This window comes from Symphalangus syndactylus, chromosome 19 (assembly GCF_028878055.3).
Source record: "Symphalangus syndactylus isolate Jambi chromosome 19, NHGRI_mSymSyn1-v2.1_pri, whole genome shotgun sequence".
Taxonomy (NCBI): Eukaryota; Metazoa; Chordata; class Mammalia; order Primates; family Hylobatidae; genus Symphalangus; species Symphalangus syndactylus.
In genome coordinates this window covers 85,280,968-85,294,827 of record NC_072434.2, presented here as the reverse complement: position 1 = coordinate 85,294,827, position 13,860 = coordinate 85,280,968, and the positions used below count along the sequence as shown (strand labels likewise).

The 13,860-nt window shown below is 36.8% G+C and overlaps 1 protein-coding gene across 20 annotated transcripts in view; it reads left to right on the top strand.

The window, feature by feature from the left end:
• Positions 1 to 13,860, top strand: part of RGS7 (regulator of G protein signaling 7) — a 583,792-nt gene that overhangs the window by 436,667 nt on the left and 133,265 nt on the right. For 18 of the 20 annotated variants that reach the window (XM_063613534.1, XM_055233704.1, XM_055233702.1 and 15 more), the window contains 2 exons: positions 182 to 288; positions 5,730 to 5,781. The exons of the other annotated variants lie outside the window; for them this stretch is intronic. In XM_063613534.1, the coding sequence (XP_063469604.1) occupies positions 182 to 288; positions 5,730 to 5,781 (159 nt within the window). The remainder of the gene's footprint in view (positions 1 to 181; positions 289 to 5,729; positions 5,782 to 13,860) is intronic. 20 annotated transcript variants of the gene reach the window in all.

The following is a 13,860-nucleotide window of genomic DNA, read 5'->3' as shown; positions in this document are numbered from 1 at the left end:
GCTTAGGAGAAGGGACAAGGAAGTTGATCTCGAGAACAAAGAACAAGGAAGTCAGAAATTAAATCATTGAAGAGGAACTTAACTGTATCTGACAAAAGGAACCACACAAAAACGTTACATTCCTATAAATGAATACATTTAAAAGGTTTTTTTATGTTTTTTGTTTGTTTTCATAAAACAGTGGAGGCGCTCCATTTGGGAACGTTAATGGCTGCCCATGGCTACTTCTTTCCAATCTCAGATCATGTCCTCACACTCAAGGATGATGGCACCTTTTACCGGTTTCAAGTAAGTTTATTAGAAATGTTCTTTAACAGTAAACTAGAAGCCTGCATTTCATTTGTTAGTTAGGTTTCTTTTGAACAGAACTTTTAAAAACTATGCCTTATTTTACTTTGACTTAGGCTAGTTAGAAACTGATTAACGTTAAACTAAAGACATAAAAAGCAATAAACACAGAGAAAGATAAAGTATGCTTAGTCAAGATGATGTGTGAAAGCTAAATTGTGTGATGATTGAAGTTCTATTTTATAAGAAAAGCTTAAGAGAAATTCAGAAAGTGACTTCATGGCATTCAGGAGGACCGGAGAGTCTTCCTCTGTCTGACCCTTGCCTGTGATCCAGACCGTCTTCAGCCCAAGTAAATTTTAATGTGAATGCTTGAAGCTCCAGATAGGATTCAGCTAATTAATAAACTCTCAGCATCCGAGGCTCTTCTACAAATCTGTGAAGACTGACATGATGATATATTGTGTGTGTGCACTCAACTGCAACAGGACACCTCAGATAACTTGCAAACTGATAAGAGTCATTCTAGGTCATTTGCAAATGACACAGATGCTATTATTCTTTCTGGCAATGATTGTGGACTCTAATTTCAGTCATTGTAAGTATATTTGACACTTGAGTTCACATTGATTTACCTAAAGTATATTCTACATTTCAGTAGACATTATGGCTCATTAATAACTGACTAGCAGATTCTAGCCTGTAAAATTCAGGCATATAAAATGCTGGATGTCAAACTCTAACCCATTTCCAAGAGGTTCTCCCCATAGTCCAACTTTCAGACTTTGGAACCTTCTTGTCACTTGTTCTAAGTATTATTAAATGCTCTATGTCTACATAAATGACTAAATAGTAATCAGAGTGCCTAAAATTTGTTTGGGAAAACTGAGAACAAAGAGGAAATATGCTTTAAAAATCACTTGAATCATTTGCTTTAAAAAATCATTTTAAAGATTATTGTCCTCATGGAACAGTCTCACTGCCCCTTCCTTGGACTCATTTCTTCCAAGGCAAATAATCGTAGGACAGCTTTGGACTTAAGAGCTAGGAGGAAATAAAGCTGTATCCTGAAACTGTGATACTGAGCTAAGTATTCAAGCACTTAGTTAAGTTACTTAACTTACAAAAGCTTTACATTAATGGAGCTTTATTCTTTATACAGCAAAACTTACACTAACAGTAGCTTAAAATAGCATATTATTAGAGTAACTTCTGGTCCCAAGATTAAATTTTTAATAACTAGGAATTATTGGTGATCAGCAAATACATTGTTTTTATGTGACTAATGCTTCCTGATTTTTTTAAAGAAATCTCTATTCCAGAAAAAAAGTAGTAGACAGACAAGGTTTACATGTCTTAGTCATGCTCATGGTTCTAAAATGGCACATGAGGCCGGGCACAGTGGCTCATGCCTGTAATCCCAGCACTTTGGGAGGCCAGGGTGGGCTATCACTTGAGGTTAGGTATTTGAGACCAGCCTGGCCAACATGGTGAAACCCCTTCTCTACTAAAAAAAAAAAAGAAAAAAAAAAAATTAACTGGGTGTGGTGGCATGTGCCTGTAATCTCAGCTACTCAGTAGGCTGAGGCAGGAGAATAGCTTGAACCTGGGAGGTGGAGGTTGCAGTGAGCCGAGATTGTGCCACTACACTCCAGCCTGCATGACAGAGAGAGACTCTGTCTCAGGAAAAAAAAAAAAAAAGCCATGTGAAGGAAGGGGTCACCATACACACACGAGAAAAGGAGAGAATTTTTAAAAGAGCTTTAGAACAAAGCAAGGGAATGGGTACAAATGACATATGAATTATGTAACTACTAGGGATAGACAGAGTTGTCAAGTTCAGTGTGCTGAGATAGATAGGCAGATATAAAATAAACATTATCTATAAATATACACATTAAAATTACATTAGTGCTAAATAGTAAATGTTACATATTTTAATAATACATCCATATTTGAAATAGTATCTAAATATAACACATTTGTAAATCTAATAATATTAGAATTCTGAAACCAAGATTTTAAAAAACACCAGAAAACTCAGAGGTAACTGAATTTCTACTATAATGTCTACCAAGTCATTAACCAGTCCATATTTGAAGAGTTCTAATAATAGAAAACAAATTATTATTCAGAGTCTTCAGCTCTATTTTTATGTTGGTTCCAAGCAGTGAAAGTTCTTTATTACACCGAAGTGAAATTCAACTCCTCAGAAGGATATTTTAAAATCATAAATTAAAGTAGAAAAGTTGGGATGCCGTGTTTACAAATCCTCCAGTGAATGATTGGGAGCCTAACCATCATTAAGAATCTAGGCTGGGCACAGTGGCTCACGCCTATGATCCCAGCACTTTGAGAGGCAGAGGCAGGCGGATCATGAGGTCAAGAGATTGAGACCATCCTGGCCAACATGGTGAAACCTCATCTCTACAAAAAATACAAAAATTAGCTGGGTGTGATGGTGCATGCCTGTAGTCCCAGCTACTTGGGAGCCTGAGGCAGGAGAATTGCTTGAACCCAGGAGGCAGAGGTTGCAGTGAGCCAAGATGGCACCACTGCACTCCAGCCTGGGTGACAGAGCGAGACTCCATCTCAAAATAATAGTAATAAAAATATCTAAAGAGTCTTCAAAGCATTAATTTGAGACAAACAGAAATCTTTATGTCATTTGCATGACAGTTTATATATTTGTCTCTAATTTGTAGTACATGTCTTCATCACGTGATTTTTTAAATTTACCGTAAAGTCACAGTTATCTAATCATCCTCTCTTAGCTAACTGAAAATGAGATCTGATATAATTCTTTAGCTCTCTTTCATGCTTTTCAATACATTAGTATATGCTCCAACAGTTATTGAACAACAGTTGAACAATTTTGGATGAGTTTCATCCTAGCTAAGGAAGCCAATATTGAAAAATCAAGAAACTCATGCATTAAAATGTCCTAATGTGTGGTAGAACTATATAGGTATGTATTTAAATTCCGAAAAAACTGTAAGAGTTTGTTGTTCTCTTGTATTATCATTTACTACAAGTCAAAACACTACTTCTTAGAAAAAACCTTCCAATATTAGTGAAGAACATTGGTTTAGTGGCGTTTCCACATAATATCACAAGAAAAAATTACTTTATGCTTTAATTTTACAGTCATTAAATTCTCACTAAAGTAAATGATGAAGAATGAAGAAAAATATAAGAATGCAGTTGAGAATATTTTTTGTGCTTTTGTGGGAAAAAAGTATATGTCTGACTGGTCTGACTAGAATAGGTATTTTAAGGTTAGATAAATAGATATGCTTGCACACACACCTATACATACACATACATACTCCCCAAAATATAGAAACAACCCAAAAGGAACTGCACACTCCATAAGAAGCATCTCAAAAAGTAATACCGGCTGGGCGTGGTGGCTCATGCCTGTAATCCCAGCACTTTGGGAGGCTGAGGCGGGCAGATCATGAGGTCAGGAGATCGATACCATCCTGGCTAACACAGTGAAACCCCGTCTCTGCTAAAAATACAAAAAATTAGCCAGGCGTGGTGGCGGATGCCTGTAGTCCCAGCTACTCAGGAGGCTGAGGCAGGAGAATGGCGTGAACCCGGCAGACGGAGCTTGCAGTAAGCCAAGATTGCGCTACTGCACTCCAGCCTGGGGGACAGCGAGACTCCATCTCAAAAAAAAAAAAAGTAACACACTACATGAAAGCAAAGTTTTAACTACTCTGTCCCCCTAGGGCTCCCCTAGAATCCTGATTCAATTTTATTTTTAAGAAATCAAATTCTCTAAGCTTCATCTCCCATGGAGTCAAGTGAGATTGGGGTGATGAGGGTGACCCGTATAAAGTCTTACTATCCTCTTTTGTCTAGCGGTTCAGTCTTTTTTTCTTTCTTCAAAATTCCTACGATGATTTTGTTCTCATGTTCACAAAACTAGTATTAGTAGCCTTATTTTACTACTATAATTCCCAAGAAAGAACGGAGAGTAAGTCAAAATCTCTGGGTGATGGTGGTCGGGGGGGCCTCTGAGACGGTTTGGAAAGACTTGTCTCTAGAGATTGAAACAGTTCTCCCTATCTACCCATTTTCCCTCCGTTAGAGTCTCTCTTCTAGAGGGGAAAATGATCAGATGATCAGAGATTACTCCAATTATGCTCATTGCACATGGTAGTTACTATAATTAGCTAACATAGAATTAAGCCCACAGTACTGATATTTGCCATCACTGTTAGAGTGAGTCCTGCAGGCCTCATCATTCCAGGGACTAGCGGTTGATAAGGAGACAGGTGATCATCAGGTTTCCTCGTGGTCAGGAGCCAAGCATCTTCAGCTAGCAGGGCTAGGAAAGTCCTTTTAGAAAATATAAATGTTAATGATAATAATAAAGTTTTTCTTGGTCAGACATTTCCTTTGTAGTTTAGTCAATCAGTTTCTAGAATTCTACAGAATCTGGATCCTGCCTATTCTAGATTATATCACTCAATTAAGACACTATTCCTTTAAAAAAAAAAGATCTCTGATTTGTGCAGTGTAAAACTTTAGAGCAGTAGGTGTCTTTGTAAGGAAATGTTTCTATTTTTATTTATTTATTTTTTGTAGGTTTTTTTAATTTAAATTTTTAAATTTTAATTTTTGTGGGTACATAATAGGCGTATATATTTATGGAATACATGAGGTGTTTTGATACAAGGATGCAATGTGAAGTCATCACATCATGGAGAATGGGATCTTCATTCCCTCAAGCATTTATTCTTCGTGCTACAAACAATCCAGTTGCACTCTTAGTTATTTTTAAATGTAGAATTAAGTTACTATTGACTTGAGTCACCCTGTTGCACCACTAAATGGTAGAAATTAGTTACAAGAGGAATTTAGGAAATGTGTTTAAAAGTGAGAGTAAAAAGTTGCTTTGCTGTCATTGGACAATGCTGAGAACTGCATTATATGACTAATGGAGCCAGGCAAATCATTGTCAGATCTCAGAGAAAGAGTCTATCAGTTGGTTGAGCTTTTTGAAGCTACCGAAAGCAGTGTTGAGATACATGATTCATAGAAAACAATTTGTTATATTTAAATATATTTCATCCTGAGTCTTGCTGAACATAATACTCTTTCAGTCCTCTCTGTGGATGAATACTTTTTGTTTGAATATACAATCAGACCGTTTTGCCTTTATGTCAGTTGGTGTAACATTACAGCAAAGGGATGACATTTTAAATACCTGCTTGCTGGTACTACACATATATAGAAGCTGAGCAATTGGTCAGCAAAGTACATGTAGACAAAGACTTTACAATGTCTCTCTTGGAACATGTTCTGGATTATAAAACATATAGCAAACTAATATAGAGAATTGTGGAAGATAAATGCAATTCGCCAGCCAGAAACTCCACCAATTTTTTATTTGTCTAACCTGGGTTCCACTTCTTTTCATTCCACAGACGCCCTATTTTTGGCCATCAAATTGTTGGGAGCCGGAAAACACAGATTATGGTCAGTGCCATCTCTCATTATTTTATTATTGACAGCCTGTATGTCCAGATGGATGTGTACTTGCGTTTTATTGCATTTTTCATTAAGAAAAGGAAACCACAGTTCTCAGGATGGGACCAATATTTTTAACATTGAACTGATAAGCGGCTTTGTTTGGAAAGTCACCAAACCTCGTGACAACTTTCTCTGTGGTATGGTGCCCTCTGCAACTATTAAAGAAAGCTTTCTGATTAGGTTAAAGAGCTATAAAGAAGCTTAAAGGGGTTATTGTTTTGTCATAGCAACCTGGCCTACTAGAAAGAATAAAAAATAGGCCCATAGAACCAGAGTTCCAGTTCAACTCTCCCACTTAGCTGTGCGATTTTTAGTCAGTCCCTTGACTTCCCAAGGGTCCGCTTTTCTCACTGTTCTATGAAGCATCCTATGATTTTTAGAAGTGGAGGGTTGTGTTAAACATGGAGAGGCCAATTACAAGCAAAATTTAAAAAAAGCTAAAAAAGAAAATTCAATGCTAATAAATCAAGTTCAATGAACTTAGAACAAACTTGGTTCAACAACCATTATTTCACTCAAGCTCTTCAAGGAGAAAAAGAGCCCCTAGTAAGTATTCATCTTCTTAAATCTTCCTGAACAGTACAGTTTTCAAAGACAAGATTGCATGGTTTTTAAATGTCATTTCTGCAAGTGTTTGTTGAGTATTTTTCTTCCTATGCCAGTACAGTAGAAGATGCTAGGTTTGCAAAGGTGACTGAGTTCATTGACACCATTGGGTAGCTCACAGGCTAGACGGGAAAGTAGAATTATACAGAAGGAGTTACTGTAGAGTGTCAAGTGAATAGGAGAGTGATATATGCAAAATTATATGAATGTTTAAAAGAATGAGAAATTGACTTTCCCTGGGGTCTTCCAGAATGATTTTGCAAAAGAACCGATAGCATTTGAGCTGGATTTTAAGAGGAATGATTTTTCAGATGAGAAGGCAGGGCAAGTGTTTGAGGCAGAGGAGCCAGCATAATATACAAAGGCAGTGAGAAGCTTTGCAGCAGCCTGGCTTTCTTTGGTATTGCTCCTGGAGAGACATTTTTATAAGAAGAAAAAATAAGAAAATTCATAGAAAATCAATAAAACTATCTCTCATGTGTGTCATTTCAGAAACTTGAATTTAGTAGATCATCCAAGAATGGTCAGGCTCTAGTCAAAAGAGTCAAAACTAACATAACTCATGAAAAACAAAAATCTAAAAACCAGAACACCGAAAAATTAATACGGAGACAAAATTATTTCTTTCCAGTAGTGAGAATGCCAGTTTCTTCATCCAGGGCACACATTCCTCAAAACTGAAGTCCTTGGAGAAAGAAGTTATTTTACAAAACAACTACTGATTTGTAGATCTAAGTTGGAGAACTTTCTGGAGCATGTTATTCAACCTAGGATAATGCCTGGAAGATCGTCTCACTAAAGAATGTAAAATTCTGGTGGAGGAACGCTGGAACAGCTAAGAGGGAGCTCGTAGAAAAAAAATCCAGGTATTGGAAGCAGACAGACCTGAACATAAATACTGTCATAACTACATACCAACTGTGTGACTTTAGGCGTGCAACATCTCTAAGCCTCAGTTTGCTCACTTTTCAAACAGAAATCATATTGACTTTCTAAAGTTGTTAAAATAATTCAAATTAATACACCTAAGGAAACTAGTATTGGTCCTCTCACATACTCAATACATTGAAATTAGTGTTTTGTGCTCGTCATCATTATTGCCAGGCAGATACACTGCCTCTTTTCCCTGCTGAAAAGCAAATTCCCAGCCGGGCACAGTGGTTCATGCCTATAATCCCAGCACTTTGGGAGGCTGTGGCGGGCAGACCACCTGAGGTCAAGAGTTCGAGACCAGCCTGGCCAACATGACGAAACCCCATCTCTACTAAAAATACAAAAATTAGCCAGGGTGTGGTAGGGCGTGCCTGTAATCCCAGCTTACCTGGGAGGCTGAGGCAGGAGAATCGCTTGAACCTGGGAAATGGAGGTTGCAGTCAGCCCACATTGTGCCACTGCACTCTAGCCTGGGTGACTGAGTGATACTCCATCTAAAAAAAATAATAATAATAAAAATTTAAAAAGAAAATAAAATTCCCATTCTCAGTGTTTCTTTCTGCCCATCTGTTGTGTCTTTCATAAATATGTTAGAGTGCTCACATTTAAAGCTTATGTTTTATCATTTTATAGTAGGTTGATGTTTCAGTGGTGAGCCTGCGGAAATGTCATGGCCTACACAGCAAATCATTTACAGAGCATCTCTTAAAGTAGATCATCCCAACATGCTAAATGTTTAAGTTTCACATTGTTCCACGAAAGGGCCATATATGCAAAGTGTCCACCAAATGCAGAAGGAGCCAAGAAACCAAAGAATAGAGCAGAAAAATCCAGTTTGTTGGAAAAGGGTGATTCACTGGGGAACTTACAGACAGAAGCGTGGTCTTGGGTGGCCACAAGAAAGGTAGGGCTTCGCACTACAACCTTCCAGACCCAGGGTTTATATATCCTGGAGGAAAAGTATATTAGCTATGGAAGGAGGAATGAGTGGGTGGCTGAGAGAATGCTATGGATGTCACAGCTACAGGTGATGTATGCAACAAGATCAAGGGTTGTTGTGGAGGAAAGGTGTAACTCAGAGTAAATAAGTGTTTCTACATAGAGAGTAAATCATCAACTAGACATCTTGGAGGCATTCCCAGACTCAGGGTTAATCAGGAGCCAACACGGTGGATTAGCATCTAAGATAGAATCACTCTTGTTCCCACACATGTTACCATCCACTGGTGTCCATTTCTGAGGGGATCATCTCCTACACTTTCTCCCCAAACCTGGAATACTTGCTACTTAGAGTAACTAATTTATTCTTTAATTATTATATTTGGGATTTTTTCCTCTGAAGAAACATTTTATTGGTTGTGCTTAGCTTGCCTGAATTATATACAAGTAAAGAATAATGTAATTATTCCATTAAGAGGATATGGGAGAAAAATGAGAGGAAGAGAATAACAATGATCTCAGACACCATACGTGTCTGTACCTGCAGGCAATGATGCTTCATTTTCTATGATTTTTCTTTTTAGGTGCAAACAAATTATAGCAGCAATATGAATTACCCAACTTCGAATTTTCTGCTGCCATTTGTTTAAAGCATACTTTTATAAACCTCACTCCTGGCTTTTAAAGAGGATATTGATGGTGTGATGTACTTGCGCTGTGAAGTCCAAAGCACAGTAACTACTTAGGCTGTCTTTTCTAAGACAGCTTTGGGGCACAGGGACTTTATTGCATAAGGCAGGTTAAAGAAGAGTTTATTGGCCAGTCGCGGTGGCTCACGCCTGTAATCCCAACATATTGGTAGGCTGAGGTAGGCGTATCACAAGGTCAAGAGATCAAGACCATCCTGGCCAACATGGTGAAACCCCATCTCTAATAAAAATACAAAAATTAGCTGGCATGGTGGCGCATGTCTGTAGTCCTAGCTACTCGGGAGGCTGAGGCAGGAGAATCGCTTGAACCTGCGATTGTAGTGAGCTGAGATTGCACCACTGCACTCCAGCCTGGTGACAGAGACTCCATCTCAAAAAACAAACAAAACAAAACAAAACAAAAAAACAGTTTATTTCATTTTGTTAGTATCCTGACCTGTTTCCATCCCCAGTTTAAACTTACCAAGTAGGTTCTGCTGAACATAAGCCTCAATAGATCAGTTGATATGAAAAACTACTTTTTCATAATTATCTTGGTTTTATAGAAAAATGGAATGTTTTGATTCTGTTCAATAACTAAGACAAGCCAATACTGACTAAAAGGTCTATATCTTTATAAACTCCATATTTGAAAATCAAGTTGGATAAGATTTCTGACATTTTGTGTGCAAGTACAAAAAGCATTCTAATTCAAGCCAGTTAAAGTGGAGTCAGAAATGGGCTTTCCCAGATGTATTTGCATCATCAAGAGAGATCCAGCACTAAGGACTTGCAGTGAGGGCTGGAGACAAAGGCACAGGAAAGCTCAAGAGAGCTTTGGTAAGAAGTAGAGACAGTGTCAGTTGTAGCAAACTGAAACAGAAGCCAACGCAGGGTTTTTACTGGTACCTCTGGACACACACATTGCACACAAAGGGTCCTAGAAATGACCATTTTATACACATCACAAAACAGACACATAAACTAATGAAACAGAATTGAGAGCCCAAAAGTAAAGCTGCACATCTATAACCGTATGATCTTTGGCCAAGTCAACAAAAATAAGCAATGGAGAAAGGATTCCTTATTTAATAATGATTCTGGAATAACTGGCTAGCCACATGCAGAAGAATGAAGCTGGACCGCTACCTTGTACCATATATGAAAATTAACTCAAGATGGATTAAAGATTAATATAAGACCTCAAAATATAAAAATCCTAGAATAAAACCTAGGATATGCCATCTGGACAATGGCCTTGGTAAATACTTCATCACTAAGTCCTCAAAAGCAATTGCAAGAGAAACCAAAATTGACAAGTGGGACCCAAATGAAATAAAACTAATTAATTAAACTGAAGAGCTTCTGCACAGCAAAAGAAACTATCAACAGAATTAACAGACAACCTAGAGGATGGGAGAAAATATTTGCAAACTATGCATCTGACAAAGGTCTAATATCAAAAATCTATAAGGAACTTTAACAATACAACAAGCAAGAAACAATCCCATTAAAAAGTGGGCAAGGGACATGAACAGACACTTCTCAAAAAAAGACATACAAGCAGCCAGCAAACATACAAGAAAATGCTCAACATTACAGATCATCAGAGAACTGTAAATCAAAACCATAATGATATACCATCTCACATCAGTCAGAATGGCTGTTAGTAAAAAATCAATAAATAACAAATTCTGACAAGACTGTGGAGAAAACAATGTTTATACTCCGTTGGTGGGAATGTAAATTAGTTCAGTCATTGTGGAAAGTTGTCTGGAGATTTCTCAAAGAACTAAAAATAGAACTACTATTCATCCCAGCAATCCCATTACTGGATATATATTCAAAGGAAAATAAATTATTCTACCAGAAAGACATGTGCACTTGTACGTTCATCACAGCAGTATTCACAACAGCAAAGACATGAAATCAACCTAGGTGCCCATCAATAGTGTATTGGATAAAGAAAATGTAATATATATATACACCATGGAATACCACACAGCCATGAAAAAGAATAACATTATGTCTTTTGCAGCAACATGGATACAGCTGGAGGCCATTATCCCAAGCAAATTAACATAGGAAAAGAAAACCAAATACCACATGTTCTCACTTATAAGAGGGAGCTAAACATTGGGTATACATGAACATAAAGATGAGAACAATAGACACTGGCAGGTACTGGTGGGGGGAATGTTGGAGGGGTGCAAGGGCTGAAAAAGTACCTACTGGGGACTATGCTGACTACCTGGGTGTTGGGATCAGTCATACCCCAAAGCTCAGCATCATGCAATATACCCATGTAACAAACCTGCATATATACCCTCTGAATCTAAACTAAAAGTTAAAATTATGATTTAAAAAAAGAAATGAGTACAAATGGAACAATGTCTTTAGGCTGGCTCCTTTCAAGGGTTGAATCTCTAATATCCAAATAGGATTTTAACTCCAAGAAATTGAAATGTCCAGTAAAGACAGGAGCCTCCCCTGTACTTACTTGTATGACTCATCTCACCTATTACACCCAGATCCTTGTCCATTTGAACTTTTTGCATTAATTTTTATTTTTTTCAAATATTGCACTAAAATATTTATTTTGATTAATGTTATTTTTTCAAATATTGCATTAAAATATTGTTTATTTTGATTACCGAGTTTTTTGACACTCCCTTAGATTTTGCACCTGAGGTGACTGCATCACTCACGCCATCCTAGTGGTAATACAATTAATATTACATTTGGTTCTTGGGCTATCTTAAAAGACCTTAATGGCATGTAGATTTTGTCAAGATCATGGTAACCACATTAATTTTTGAATTGGATTAAATTTTGAATTTGAAGGACAAGGAATATTTAGCCAGAAAAAATATATATTTAGTATGGAAAGGAGAGATGTGTGTGGGACAGATACAGACTTTCTGGTGTGTATGGCAAAACCAGCATATGACAGTTGCAGAAGGAAAAATTTGTTCCCCACATAAGAACCTCCCAATTTAAACAATTAAAGTTGTTCAAAACATCACATTATCTTGTAGGGTGATGATTTATGCCTCAGTAAATGTTCAACCGAAGGCGTGTCTTTTCTCCAGTATGTTGTGAAGGTTTTCAGACCCATGGAGAAAGATTGTACTTAGTGCTCCTAAACAACTAGACAAGATGAAGTTCCACTTGCCAAAACCATACTAAAGTAATAATAAAAGGATGTTGAGAATCAATACATCTTTCATACATGATAATAAGAGGCCAGCAAAAAGAAAGTATTCTAATTGGCCAACCACAGCAATTATAGGCTGACATAAAGTAATTATAGCAGCTTTGAGATAAATAGTAATTTTTCCTTCAGGGACAGATTTTAAGTTGGTCAGTTACCATTGGTAGAAAGCTTGCCATATCCAAGGTTTTGTTTTGGGGAAGAGATGACAAGGGATTTATGACCAACTAAAGAGATCAAATACATGGTGAACTAATTTAAAAGAATTTTGAAATAAACACATACAACAAAACCAAATTAATAGCCCATATGACTTTAGAACTGTGTCTTGAACCTTGAATAGCTGATAAAATAACAGTGCCTTAAATATCTGCATAATCCATTAATAATTCCATTATCTATAATATTAGGAAACTGAGAATTTAAGATATTGAGGAAAATGAAAGAACTTCATTTTTCTAAACGTAGACATTATTTCTTTATCTAAAACATTGCAGTGCTTTCAAATATATCCATTCCGTTAACACAGATTGTGTGTGTGTGTGTGTGTGTGTGTGTTTTTATCTGGATTCCCTTTGGCATTTAATTTACACAGTTGCTTGTTTTATAAGAGCTTTAAGAGGGCCTCTACGGTTCTATCTTATTGTCCTCTGAAGAACTTCCCAAGCCTTTGTCATTCACTTTTAATGAATCTATCCCTGCATGTCTGTTTTTGAAGCCAGGTGTTATTGGCTCCTAAAATCATGTTCTAGGGAGCAGAGTTTTAAAAATTAATAGACTTCATTTTTTTTCAGAGAAGCTCAGAGTTTACAGAAAATTAAACAAAATATGCAGACAGTTCCAATACGATGCCTCAATACCACCTATACTTGCCCCTATAATTAAAAACTTACCATAATATGGTACATTTGTTACAATTAACGAGCCAAAATTAATACGTAATTGTTAACAAAAGTCCATAGTTTATATTAGGGTTAATTCTTTGTGTTATACATTCTGTGGGTTTTCAGAAATGTATGACATTTATCCACCATTTAGTTTCACTGCCCTAAAAATTCTCTGTGTTCTGCCTATTTATCCATACCCCTACCCTAACCCCTGGCAAACACTTATCTTTTTGCTGTCTCCATAGTTTTAGCTTTTACAGAATGTCATAGGGTTGGAATTACACAGTGTAGAGCCTTTTCTTCTTTCACTTAACAAGATTTGTTATAGTTTCTCCATGTCTTTGCATGGCAGGATATTTCATTGCTTTTTATCACTGAATATTCCATTTTATGAATGTACCATAGTTTATCCAGTCACCCATTGAAGAACATCTTAATCGATTCCACATATGGCAATTACGAGTTGAGCTGCTATAAACCTTCATGTACAGATTTTTTTTGAAGACATAAGTTTCCAATTCATTTGAGCAAATACCTAGGAAAGTGGATCATATGGTAAGAGTATATTTAGCTTTGTAAGAAACTTCCAGTCTTCCAAAGTGGCTACACTATTTTGCATTCCCACCAGCAATGAATGCAAGTTCCTGTTGCCCCACATCCTCACCAGCATTTAGTGTTTTCAATGTTTTGGATTTTAGCCATTTAATAGATATGGTATCTCATTGTTTTTTAAGTTTACAATTCTCTAATAACATAT